The 13,725-nt window shown below is 43.1% G+C and overlaps 1 protein-coding gene across 1 annotated transcript in view; it reads right to left on the bottom strand.

The window, feature by feature from the left end:
* prex1 (phosphatidylinositol-3,4,5-trisphosphate-dependent Rac exchange factor 1) overlaps nt 1-13,725 on the bottom strand; it is an 88,956-nt gene that overhangs the window by 10,687 nt on the left and 64,544 nt on the right. The window contains exons 25-33 of the mRNA XM_067413729.1: nt 13,299-13,554; nt 10,978-11,184; nt 9,181-9,269; nt 9,011-9,093; nt 8,464-8,554; nt 7,991-8,119; nt 6,553-6,594; nt 4,373-4,590; nt 3,607-3,709 (exon numbers count right to left, since the gene is read on the bottom strand). Of these exons, the coding sequence (XP_067269830.1) occupies nt 3,607-3,709; nt 4,373-4,590; nt 6,553-6,594; nt 7,991-8,119; nt 8,464-8,554; nt 9,011-9,093; nt 9,181-9,269; nt 10,978-11,184; nt 13,299-13,554 (1,218 nt within the window). The remainder of the gene's footprint in view (nt 1-3,606; nt 3,710-4,372; nt 4,591-6,552; nt 6,595-7,990; nt 8,120-8,463; nt 8,555-9,010; nt 9,094-9,180; nt 9,270-10,977; nt 11,185-13,298; nt 13,555-13,725) is intronic.

Below are 13,725 nucleotides of genomic sequence, written 5' to 3'. Positions count from 1 at the left end.
ACACCCCATGGCAGGCCACCTCGGGGCTCAGAACACCATCCAACGGATCCGAGATCGCTTCCACTGGCCCGGCCTGGAGGCCGAGGTGAAGCGCTTCTGCCAAGCCTGCCCCACCTGCCAGCGGACATTGCCACGAGTTCCTCCCCCCAGCCCGCTGATTCCGCTGCCCATCATAGAGGTGCCCTTCGAGCGAATCGGAATGGATCTGGTGGGACCGCTGCCGAAGTCCGCCCGGGGGTTCGAACACATCCTCGTCATCGTGGACTATGCCACCCGCTACCCAGAGGCCATTCCCCTCCGGAAAGCCACCACCAAGGCCATCGCCCAGGAGCTCTTCCTTCTGTGTAGCCGGGTGGGCATCCCCGCCCAGATTCTGACTGACCAGGGCACCCCGTTCATGTCCCGGATGATGGCAGATCTCTGCAGGCTCCTGAAGGTCCTACAGCTCCGCACAACGGTGTACCACCCCCAGACCGACGGCCTCGTCGAGCGGTTCAACCAGACGCTCAAGCAGATGCTGCGGCGGGTGGCCGCCGAAGACCCGCGGGACGGGGACAAGATGCTGCCCTACGTCCTCTTTGGCATCCGGGAAGTCCCCCAAGCGTCCACCGGCTTCACCCCGTTTGAGCTCCTCTTCGGCCGGCAACCCCGCGGACTGCTCGACGTGGCCAAGGAGGCCTGGGAGCAACAACCGGGGGTACACCGTTCCACGATCGAACACGTGCGGCAGATGCGCGACAGGATCGACCGCGTGATGCCCATTGTCCGGGAGCACCTGGCCAAAGCCCAGCAGGCCCAACGGAGGCACTACGACCGGGCCGCCCAACCCAGAGAGTTCCAGCGCGGGGACCATGTCTTGGTCCTGGTCCCGACCGCCGCCTGTAAATTCTTGGCCACCTGGCAGGGTCCCTTCACGGTCGCCGAGAAGGTCGGGCCCGTCACCTACCGGGTCCGGCAGCCTGGGAAGAGGAGAGCCGACCAGCTGTACCACATCAACCTCCTGAAGCGCTGGGTCGGGACCGGGCCCCAGCTCTCTGCGTTCACGGACTCCCCACCCGTGATGGTAGACATGGACCCCCAACTGTCGGCGGCCCAAAAGTCGGAGCTGCAACACCTGGTCAGTCAGTTTTCTGCGGTGTTCTCCCCTCGCCCCGGGCGGACTCACGTCCTGGAGCACGACGTCCGGACGGCCCCCGGAGTCGTCGTTCGGCAGCGGCCCTACCGTGTTCCGGAGGCTCGGCAACACGCCATTGAGGCAGAGGTACAGGAGATGTTGAGGTTAGGGGTCATCGAACCATCACGCAGCCCGTGGTCCAGCCCGATTGTGATGGTCCCAAAGCCCGATGGCACCTTCCGCTTCTGCAACGACTTCCGCCGGCTCAACGAGGTCTCGGAGTTTGACGGCTATCCCATGCCCCGCGTAGATGAGCTGCTGGACCGCCTGGGGAGGGCGCGGTACATCTCCACCCTCGACCTCACGAAAGGGTATTGGCAGGTACCCCTCTCCGCTCAGGCCAAGCCAAAGACAGCCTTCTCCACTCCGAGCGGCCACTGGCAATACCGCGTCCTCCCTTTCGGCCTGCACGGAGCACCCGCCACCTTCCAGCGGCTCATGGACATCCTGCTCCGACCCCACCAAGCCTACGCGGCGGCCTACTTGGATGACGTGGTGGTACACTCCGAGACCTGGGAGGACCACCTGGACCGGCTGCGGAAGGTGCTGTCGGAGTTACGTCGGGCTGGGCTGACCGCCAACCCCCGGAAATGCCACCTAGGACTCGCGGAGGCCAAGTACCTCGGCTACCAGGTGGGACGGGGCCTGATCCGACCCCAGGAGAAGAAGGTCTCGGCGATTCTCTCCGCTCCCCGTCCCGCCACGAAGATGCAGGTACGAGCCTTTTTGGGGTTGGCGGGTTACTATCGGTGCTTTATCCCTGACTTCTCCTCCTTAGCCTCTCCCCTGACAGACCTGACCAGGAAGGGGCAGCCAGAGAAGACCCAGTGGAGCACCGAGGCGGAGGCGGCGTTCCACCGCATCAAGTCGGCCCTCACCTCGGCACCGGTCCTACGAGCGCCCGACTTCAATAGCCCCTTCCTGCTGCAAGCGGACGCCTCCGACACCGGGTTGGGAGCCGTCCTCTCCCAGGTCACCGACGGCGAGGAACACCCGGTGATCTACATTAGCCGAAAGCTGACCCCAGCAGAACAGCGCTACGCAACCGTGGAACGGGAGGCGTTGGCCGTCAAGTGGGCAGTCCTGGAGCTCCGGTATTACCTCCTGGGCCGCCACTTCACCCTGACCACTGACCACGCACCACTACAATGGATGGCCCAGGCCAAGGAGACGAATGCCAGGGTGACGCGGTGGTTCCTGGCGCTCCAGGACTTCAACTTCACCGTCCAACATCGTGCCGGGACGGCCAACGCCAATGCCGATGGTCTTTCCCGGATGTGGTCAGCTTTCGCAGGTCTGTCAGGCTCCACTCCCCAACCCCCCCCAGTTTCCCCGCTTCTCCGCAGGACCAGGACGTCGCTTAGGGGGGGGGGGGAGTGTGACAAGTGTCCCGAGCGCTCATCAGCGTCGCCCTGGAAACAAGGCGGGAACACCTGCACCCGCTCATCACAGGCTGAGCCGTCACAGCTGCAACTCATCAGCGGGCGGCTTTATAAGCCTGCCCGCCGCCCAAAGAGGTGAGAGATGTCTCCAGAAGACTCGGCTAACTGTTGTCTCCATTCTCCCTCCAGAGAGCAGCGTGTGACGGCCAGCACTCACTCTGAGCACGGATCCAGATCACCGCGAGCACCGAGGACGCAAGAGAGACCACACCGAGCACGGAGCACCGCACTCAAAGCACTTTCACTTTCACTTTTGTCAATAAATCCACCCTTCGGGGAAATTCACCTGCCCTCCTGTGTCGTGTACTTCTTCACCCCGTCACACTACATTGTACTTATTTTTGATATAAGTACATAGTACTTAAGGCCACCTAATATAAAGTGGGGCCGAAAGGAACTCATACAGGTTTGGAACAACATGAGGGTGGGTAAATGATGACAGAATTTTCATTTTTGGGTGAACTATCCTTTTAAGTTTTTGTCATATTTTATTACCATTTTAAACTATAGTGAATAAACTGTGATAATGTGAGAAAATGTTGACGATAGACAATAAATATAAATGAAACCTTAAATTTTTTTTTTTTAAACAAAAAATAAATAAAAATAAATAAAACTAAAGCTAAAATGAAGAATGAAAATAAAAATAAAAATGGCAATTAAAAAATTAATATTAATAAAAACATAAAAATAAAAGTACATAAAAAACCAAAATAACACTGGTTGGTACCCAGTGAGAAAATATGTATTCATATCAATATTACATTAAATATATAATTAATAAATAAATTAAAAAATGATTATGGTGTTAATAATTAATTAAGTTCATTTAAATTATTTAAAGGAGAAGTTTGGCAGACACTTTTTATTTCACACATTAAGGTTACATAAGTGAATAACCCCACACACAGACATTACTTTAAGAACTGTATATTTATATATATAGAAGATGTATTTTTCTGTGTTAATATATGTGGTGTGGTATCATACTTGGGACGAGGCACTCGTTCTCCAGCGGGCGGAACAGCACGGTGACTTTCTCCAGATCCTGCAGCGCTGCTTTTGTATCTTCTAGCATGATTCGCTCTTCTCTCTGTTAAAGAAAACAGTTTGTGAGCCCCAAATAATCAAGTTCTTCATGCTGAAGCAGCAGAGTTTTCTAACATAATACTGCATGCTAGGGGTATAATTGTACACATATTCAGACTGAACATTTTTAATATAGGCCTTTCGTTTTCAGCATGCATGTGTAGTAATAATTTGGCGCTGGCCAGAATTCCACACTTGTGCGTACATGCGTCAAATAGACAGGATACTATAATTATTACCTTTTTTTAACCTTAAAATTAAAAAAAAAAAAAATGGCATGTATAATCACACAAAAGTCTAATCAATCCAAATATCTTGCTGCAAAATGTGACTTCAAAAAAACCAAAGTAGGTATCAAACCATAATTTTTGTGTACCGTTACACCCCTACTGCATACTTAAGCAGCATTCTGATAGTATTAGAGTCACGCAGCATTCAGTATATAGAGGAAAAACTGTGACGTGACTACAATGGTTTCCTGTTGCAGAGAAATCCTAGAGGTTATTCGGCTCTGGAAATCAGTGATGGCCTTGGTTCTGTATTTAGTCCTTATTTAGTCCCAAGATTTAATTCCAGGAATAAGAGGTTCTAAAACATTATCATGCTTGTGTAGTATTAGTCACTGAATCAGCTATGAGAAGACGTGACTTCTGGAAATCTGTCTCACCACATGTGGAGAGAGTGTTGACTGGAAGTTGAAGAGCACTCCGATGGCGTTGATCTGCTCCAGCCATTTACGGCTCACCTCTTTACTGTCCTCCTCATACTCTCCGTTATTGTTGAAACGCAGGTTCAGTGCACTCACAAGCTGCTCTGCCAATGCACACAGCGCCCCCACCAAGGACTGGCAGAATATGACATCTCGGCGCAACTGGAGTTCCGTGTCTGTGATAGAAGAGTCGAGAAGAATTCATCATATCTGTATAAATATGTGTGTACACATGTATTCATTGTGTTGGGAAAATATTGTATTACTTTTTACTTGTTTGTACCACATTTTTAGTGCCAATAAATGGCAATAAATTCATTTATTTAAAAACTAACTAGTTGCCTTTTTTAAGATTTTCGTTTTATATCATCTTGGACATCCTTAATTTAAAATCCTAATTTAATTGACCCAATCATTTGTGCAAATTATAATATAAATGGCAATATAAAACATGCTTTTATAAATAACATTGTGTTTATATTCAGTACTCTGTTCCAGAAATAGACACATTACCATTAAAAATGTTTATGTTGATACAATGCTTTTGAAAGAAGCTCACCAAGGCTGCATTTATTTGATCAGACATGCAGTAAAAACAGTAATATTGTAAAATATTATTACAATTTAAAATTATGTTTCAGCGATGTTGAAAAATGTTGTGCTACCTAATATTGTAGTGGAAGCCATGGTACGCCATGCTTTATTTCAGGATTATTTGATGAATAAAAGGATTAAATGAACAGCATTTATTTTATATAGAAATATTTCATAGAAATGATAAATGTCTTTAATGTCACTTTTGAAAAATGTAATAAATCTTTGCTGAATAAAAGTATTAATTTCTTCTTCTTTTTTTATCCATACTTCTGACCCCAAGTTTTTGAACAGAGCTGTAGGGGTTCATAATACTCAATGTTCTCAATTAAAATAGTATTTGATTTTATTCATCAAATTGATTACATCTAATTAAATATCATATTATATAAATACCAAATATTAATTTGCTGTTCACAGATCAGCACAGAGTATATCCCAATCAGTGGTGTGATTCCTGAATGTCCTAAAGCAGCTGTAAGCCGTGGTCCATGTGTGTAATAGTTTAAGCAGATGGTGGGTTTCAATGCAACACTGGGTGGGAACAGGGCTTGGAGCTGCTGTCTGTGTGAAGCAGTAGGATAAGGGCTCTAGATCAGGTTCCAAAGCAAACGCTCAACAGCTTCCATATGTCTCCCACCACAGACCCCACGGGATGAATCCACTCGCTCCATTCGCTTACTTTTTTTCTTTGCCTACTGCTCACAAACAGACAAGCCTTGCTGCAACTTGGCTGCACACAAACATAAGTACGCACTCCCTGCTACAGAATTCCAATAAAAAACCCTTATTAGCACAGAGATGTCTGTAAATACAGAATAAACCAAAAAAGTAGTGGGGAATTCAAATCACACACACTGCAGTTGCCTTTCTGAAATCTCACACAGATTATGACGCAAGTGCAAGATCATGTAAACATTCTGGGTTGACTCAATGGATAGATTTGAAATAATCTACAATGATCAGCTTCAACAAGTGGCCTAGAAATTTAGACGCACCCTAGCGGCAGCAAATTTAATTTGCTCGCAAGTGTCGTCTAGGAACTCTCAATACCCATCTGAGCTGTATTCCTCAGAATCTGGACGGCCCAATCACATCGTGTATAGAGTCGGCGGGCGGGGCCATAATGACGATGGCCGAGTTGCGTTTGCGTGCTTCTAGTAAACACAGAAACTGGCAAACGGCGGCGGTCTTTCGTATCAGCTTTGACCGCGACTCTGGAAGACTTGGAGTTAAGCTTTTCTCTTAGAAAAGAACAAAGAGCGGCACTGAAGTCATTCTTATAAAGGGAAGATGTGTTCGGAGTTTAGCCGACCGGATACGGCGAATGTTTAATCAGTCAGCGAGCTCTGCTTCACCTTCATATTGCTCTGGTTGGTGTAGCGCTATCCTATCGCGTGCAGAGGGAGTTTGAAAGACAACCGTTTATCCCGCCCCTCGGATTGAGCCCTGTCTATGGTGAGTTTCCAGACCAAACATCTTGATGTGGGTCTGGCTTGTCAGGCTATTCAACAAGGGAGAGTTCAAAAAAAGGCTTAACTTACCAGTGCATTTAAGCAACGCCAACAAGAGTTGACTCCTTCCATCTGAAACACAGTTACAAATAGACATGAATACAACACAACACGCTAAATACAGGACAAAATAGCTGTATTACTGGGATTTGGAAAACATGAAATATTTTTATTTTACTGAGTTGCATTTCCACTGTGCTGCTTTTCCATTGTTTTGCCATTTAAACATGCTAGACAAAGATGTGACTGTTGCTCTCGCGTTATTTGCAGCGTCTTGCATGAGATATGGTATTATACAAACATGGTGCTCAAGTTAAAAGTCTTTTTAATAAACGCATCCCTAGACCATTTTTATTATTCTACTGTCTCGTTAGACTGGGCAAACCCAGCCTGATTTGCCGGCAATTTGATTTCACCCTGCATCTCAGGCTGGAAACCTGTACCATTATTTCTACTGCTTCCGTTACACTTATGTGGGAACCAATCACAGACTGCCTTATCTACCTGGTGCGTTATTGGCGGGTTTAACAATGATGACAATGACGGATAGAGAAGCGATGGGTCGTTGCCTGTTGATGATGCCTCTTGTGGTTTGACAGGTTGAAGGACTATCCAATTGCATACAGTCATTCGAATAATACTTGTTGATCCCGCCTCTTGTGCAGTAGAAAATACAGAGCAGACTCCCTAGACCAATGTTCAATTTTAAATTGAGCTTGGTCTGGTGATAGCCAGACAACTGTCTCGTGGTTTAAATGCAAAAAACAGGTTACACTTTATTTCAATAGTCCACTTTTGATATTGTACTAACTATAAGTAACTTTGATAGTATTACTTCTTTAAACTATAATACTGATCTGCCAACATTGTCGTTATATGATAAATTTAAATAAGCTGATAACATAACTGTTTTCTCTAGAACGACTGTAAAGCCAAATCAAATGTTGTTGCAATATTTTCCTGTTTAACACTGTGAAGCTGCTTTGAAACAATCATCATTGTGAACACGCTATATGAATAAAGTTGATTAATGATTGATTGATTGATACTTGTCAACTTATTCTACTAACCCTAACAGTCTACTAATACTCCAATGAGTAGAAATAAAGTGTAACTCCCCCCCAAAAAAAGCATTTCTACTGTAAACCGGTTAGATGGACTGTTACGCTTTCATCTTTTGCAGCGTCTCACACAACATGCCGTTCTAGAAAAGTGGTGTTCCAAGTCAAATAAAGTTCAACCTTTAAAAATGTTTCTAGACTCTTTTTTATTCCACTGCCCTGCATCTCACCTTTTTAAATGATACATTTTTTTCATTAAAAGTGTGAACAGCACTTCAGAAAAATCCAAATGAGGCAGACATGAATGCAAGTTTGACGCTGATTTTGGAGGACATCACTTGCATCTTGACATATTCCAGTGGTAATAATTTAGATTGTTGATATTGATTGTTCAGGCTTAAACGTACCCTCGACAAAGCGGTGAAGGCTGTTAACTAGAGATTTGATTGAAATGGGAAGGTTCCAAGGGTCCTCCTGGATGTTCTTGTGCAAGACATGCCGCCAACGTATAGTCCAGTCATCGGTGTGCCGAAACTCTAAGAAATGAAAGTGATGGTGAAATTTAAAGTTCATGCATGTGGTTTGCAATATCTTACAAACAGCTCAACAGGTGTAACTGGCAATGTGAAAACATTCACACACAAAAAATCGTAGGCTAATTATAAACACCCCTAAAATACATAAAACACATAGATGAAACTAGTGTGGTATTCTCGCATACAACGGTAATAACGTACAGATGTAAACAGAAACATTCACACACCCCTACCCAAACTGTCCCCCCACACACTAACAGAAAACCCAAATATACACATCCCTCAAATGAGTTTCCAAACATAGCACACACGTAAATATGGAGCACACCCCGACCGGGCGGTACCTGGTTGACTGTGGTCGGTGTGAAAATGCTTGGTTTCCTCGCAAGCTTTGCTCATGACAGGGCCCTTCAGGAGACTGTTGATAGAGTCAACCTGAGAATGAAAAAGACACAGTTAAGCCTGTCACCACACACACATCCTGTGCTAACTGAAGACCAGCTACACGCCCTTGCTAACACCGGGCCTGCTGCTTTCAGTCTGTCTGCATGTAACCTGTCTGCGCTGGATAAAAGAGCCCATTATTGATATCTGGGAAATTGAGAGGGGGTCAAAATCTGGTGACCTCCAGAAGACGATAGATTTTAAGGTCAAAGAGCAGAGGTTTAGAGGTCAAAGAGTGCTCACTAGAGATGTTGGTAATTTGATAAACGATACTGTGGGAGTTCGAGAGGAAGAAGAGAGGGAAACTAAGAGGGGATGTATTGATGAAGAGCAAAAATAGACTAAATAAGGAGGTGAGTGGTGTCAGACAAAGGGCAACAGTTACAAAGGGAATATAAAGTTTAAATTGGCAAAATATTTGATTTATGTGTGGGGGAATCAATATACCTGATTGAAAAGGTGTTCCAGACATCCATGTAGTTTATCCTGCTTGTCAAAAGGGATCTGCATATCACATGGTAACTCATCTCCTGAAAAACAAAATAAAAGTAGCAATTCCCTGTTAGTAATCATCCTGAATTTCAACATTGTAACCACATCTGAAGGACAACAGTTACCTGATCCCATCTCATCACTGCCCAGGTAAGAACTGTTGCTCCGGACGCTGGTGTATGACAGCACTGAGTCCCGGTTACTGTTACACTCACTGTAGAGCACACATACACACGTACAAATATTTTCAGCTCCTGTGATAAAGAATGCTTGTAGATACCAAATCTAAGATACTGAGAAAATGTTATATTTAACCATACACAAAAACTTTTGAACCATTCTGGAATTATTATAGTCAGGGCCGTCTCAAGAGGGGGGATTTTTTTTAATCAAGGATTGCCTAGCTATTGACTACAGTCAATCAAACCGATACAGAGTTCAGATATCATTCAAAGCTTAAGAAAAAATACAAATCTAAAGGAAAATTTTACTGAAACAAACAATCTCTCAGGCTCATTTAATGATGCAATTCACTGAAGTACAGCAGCAAGACAGCTATGTTGATTCAGCTATTTCCTTTTGCTCCGCAGGTTAATGGCAAAAAATATAAAAAAGCAAGATTACACAAGATTCCATTCTTACACTGCTCTATGATTTTCTTTCTTCTGTGGGACACACATGATATATGCTTTGTCTTTGATAGTACAATATTAAAATGTTGAGGAATCATTACAACAACAAAAACTCACATTCCAGAGAAGAATGTCATACTGGTTTGGAACAAAAAGGTGAGTAAATGATGATAGAAGTGTCATTAAAACATCAACAAATACTTTTTTTTATGTTTATCTACTCAAATCAACAAGTGGATGTCTACTTGGAAGCCTTGACATTTTAACTCTAAAACAAAAACTTTCAGTATGTCGTTTTGTGCTCAAAAAGCTTGAGAGGAGAAAACTGGCTGAACTAGTAGTAAGAGTATCAGAAGTTCCCTTTCCACACCCCACAATGAGAGGGGCCAAATTTAGCGCAGCCACAAGCCAAGAATGGAAGCAGATCAAGCTCGTGACCAGCAGGTTGCAACACTCCCAGAAGTTGAGAGAGGGAAAAAAGGAGCATTCACTCGTATTTTACTATTCAACCTCCCGAACCCCTGAAAGTTCATGTTCCCTAACAGCCAGCCCTATTCTCACGATAATGAGATCAGACGGCCTAGCTACATCCCACAGACAAATCCATTTTTTTACTGCAAGAGCCTAAATATAGGAAAAACTTTACTATCTATAAAACATGATGGCTCCAGCTGTTCATGAGCTACCCTATCACAGAGTAGCAGGATTTTAAAGCGGAACGCCACATAATGATAGAGGGTGCAAAGGCAGGCATCCGTTTATCCCGACAGAAGCATAAAATGCACTCGGCTGTGGTCAGTTTCAGTTTTGCCCTGCTTCATCAGGTCTAGATCACTAACAAACAAACTTTGCTCCATATAATGATGACATAACAACAGTGACTGAATGTATTCTTTAGTGGTTAAACAGGGCGTCTGGGTTGCTGTGACACAACAGGTTCTTTGTAAGGGATGTTTATCGTCTCCCTACGTGTCTGTTTTAGCAACATCTGCTTGACAGGAGGATCAGACAGAAGCCCAGAAGCCCTGTCTCGCTCACTCTCTGCTTCACGTGTGTTGGAGGAAGACTGGGATTTTAAATCATCTCATGGAAAACAAAATGTTATTATAAAACTCGTAAGTGAGAAGAAAGTTGCAGCTCTTATCAATATGGACACTTTAGAAATAAAATTATAAGACAGATAAAGAAAGGAGAGATGATGGGATGTTGCAGGCTGGACTCAAAACTGTATTACTCATTCAAGCACCCAGGCATGAACATGTTTCATAAACATCAACAATCTTTCCCCACCTGTATGAGTCTCTGTAGCTCATGGTGTCATGTCCAGAGTCCTCCTGATCATCTTCATTCACTTTAAAGCACACTCTCTTGTTCCCACCATGCTCCGTTTTGTCGTGGTCTGTCTCCTCCGGGATGGGAGAGGTTGAGGGGGCGTTCTCAAACGAGGGTGGCTCTGAGCCCTGCGGCTGGGTCGGGCCAGTTATCGATGACAGAAGTCTAAGATGAAACATATTTAGAGAGGTTTGGAAACAGAGAGACTAATGAATTATGAAAGTGTTTTGACACTAAACCTGTGTTATTAGTTGATTTTTATACTCATGGAAAAAAGGATTGCATTACAAAAAGGATGCATTACATTGTTCAAAAGAAAAACCTTGACTTGGTGAGCATTAGACTTTTAAACTGTAGTGTATATATTAATATAAATTATTACTTCTTTTGATTTATAAAGGTCACAACTTTTGTGGTAATTTTCATCACAAAATGCTATTAAAAAACACAATGAGAGATGTGATAGAAATGAAATAAACTTTGGGATGTTTGTGGACAAATGAACAAATAATCAACAAAATAAACCAGTTAGAGTTAAAGGGGCTATATGTAAGCATTTCCATGTATTAATTGCTTTTTTATTGCTAATGTGTAAACAGCCTGGAACGAAGCTTAAAAAAATTAGACCTTCCCCGCTATGTTGTCTAAGAAAGCCTGCAGACTGATTTTTATTGGAAGGACGCTTTTGACAGAAGAATCAAAAGAATGTGATGTTTACAGTAGCTCCCGAGAGCCACATGAAATTAATACTTACAATGTGCAGGATAATGCAGAAAGAGTCATTCTGTACTACAATGTCAATGTGTCTCGAAAAGAAAAGAGATTCATTCAAACTGTAGTCTCACATATTGTTTTATGGTCTCAAATATACTTTATAATCAAACTATCACAACAATGTGGTATTCTGTTGACACGGTGCCTGTGAATTGCAAAACTGGTACAGACATATCCACATTGCTACAACCAGATGCTTTCTTAACTGCTGTTCTCTCACCCCTGATTTTTTTTATAGTTTATTTTGTTATTAGGAGAAAAGCGTGCAACACATTTTCATATTCATTTAAACATCGCTCTCAGCAGCATGGAAGGTGTCTGAATGTTTGTTTAAAGGATATTGCTGCAAAGCGAAGAACGAAAGCAAAGAACAGCAAAGAACTTTGCATATATCGAGGTCATGTGCAGTTATATGTGCATGAGTGTAAGCAATAAGTCACTGACTGCATTTCACTTAACGGCCACTAGTAGTATATGCTAATAACAATTGTTTCTGAATTCCACATAGAGCCCCTTTAAATTAGTTTATTGGTGTAGCTTACTTAAACAGTGTTTAAGATAGATAGATAGATAGATAGATAGATAGATAGATAGATAGATAGATAGATAGATAGATAGATAGATAGATAGATAGATAGATAGATAGATAGATAGATAGATAGATAGATAGATAGATAGATAGATAGATAGATAGATAGATAGATAGATAGATAGATAGATAGATAGATAGATAGATAGATAGATAGATAGATAGATAGATAGATAGATAGATACTCTCAGGAGGAACAAATGTTTGTTTTTCAGTGGCTAGCATGTGCTGATGTAGAACTTAATTGTCAGTGAAATGGAGTTAATTCCCAGTCCCATTCCCTCAACCTCTCACCTAGTGCCTTTTTTGTCAGTCTACACTTCTCTGTCCCATAAAAGAACAAAGTTCATTAGTATAATATGAGGGTGTTAGACTGACAAAAAAGGCACTAGGTGAGAGGTGAGGGAATGGGACTGGGAAATAACTCCATTTCACTGACAATTAAGTTCTACATCAGCACATGCTAGCCACTGAATAACAAACATTTGTTCCTCATGAGAGGCTGTTGAAATGTTTCCTCTGCAGTTGTCTGTTATGGCTTCAGTCTTGTTTTTTTTCTGTCTGAGCCCTAAATATTTTTAGACTGTTATAAAAGAACATCCTGAAGTTTTGAACTTGAGGAACTTCTCAAAGAGGAGGCCACTAAAACCTACTTGTCTAAAACAGTCCCAGCTTTCAGACAAGAATCTTCAATTCATGCAGTGATGTGATTAAAAAAATGTACCATTTATTTTGGAATTTTTTTTAAAGGTTTTTGACCAAATAGAAAAAAAAATTCATAGAAACTGCACTCAAAATTATATGTTTTAGCTTATTTTGGATTAAATATATATTCACTATAGAAATACCTATTTTTAATAATTTCCAACTTTTAAAACACTATTTGAATACACGTTTAAACTACCTCACCACTTACACATCTATCTGGGCCACATATTGCTTCATCTCTCGTACTGAAATATCCAGGCGGTTATAGAGGTAGATGTAACTGTCCTGGCTCTCTGTGTCTTCCTGTTTGAGGAGGAAGCTGAGACCTCCCTCTTCATGCTTCCTGCCATCCTCCATGCTCCCCTCACTCTCCTCTGTCTCTTCATCTGAACTTGTGCAACTCCATGAGGGAGCCGCCATGCTGGTCACACAGTGCACAGCGTGGGACATGGGATTCAGATTGGCTGCAAGAACAAAAGAACATTAATAAGATCACTTTTCTCGATTCATACAGCATTCTGGATTTATTTTCCACTGAGCATGTTGTAATACAATCTGGGATATAAGCAATGCTTCCTTACATTTAGTCCTAGATTAGAAGGCATAATTATTGTACCCAGACTTTGCAACAACCT

This window comes from Pseudorasbora parva, chromosome 13, assembly GCF_024679245.1.
Source record: "Pseudorasbora parva isolate DD20220531a chromosome 13, ASM2467924v1, whole genome shotgun sequence".
In the NCBI taxonomy this organism is placed as follows: domain Eukaryota; kingdom Metazoa; phylum Chordata; class Actinopteri; order Cypriniformes; family Gobionidae; genus Pseudorasbora; species Pseudorasbora parva.
Note: the sequence above shows the minus strand (reverse complement) of the source record. Positions and strands in the feature narration are given on the sequence as shown.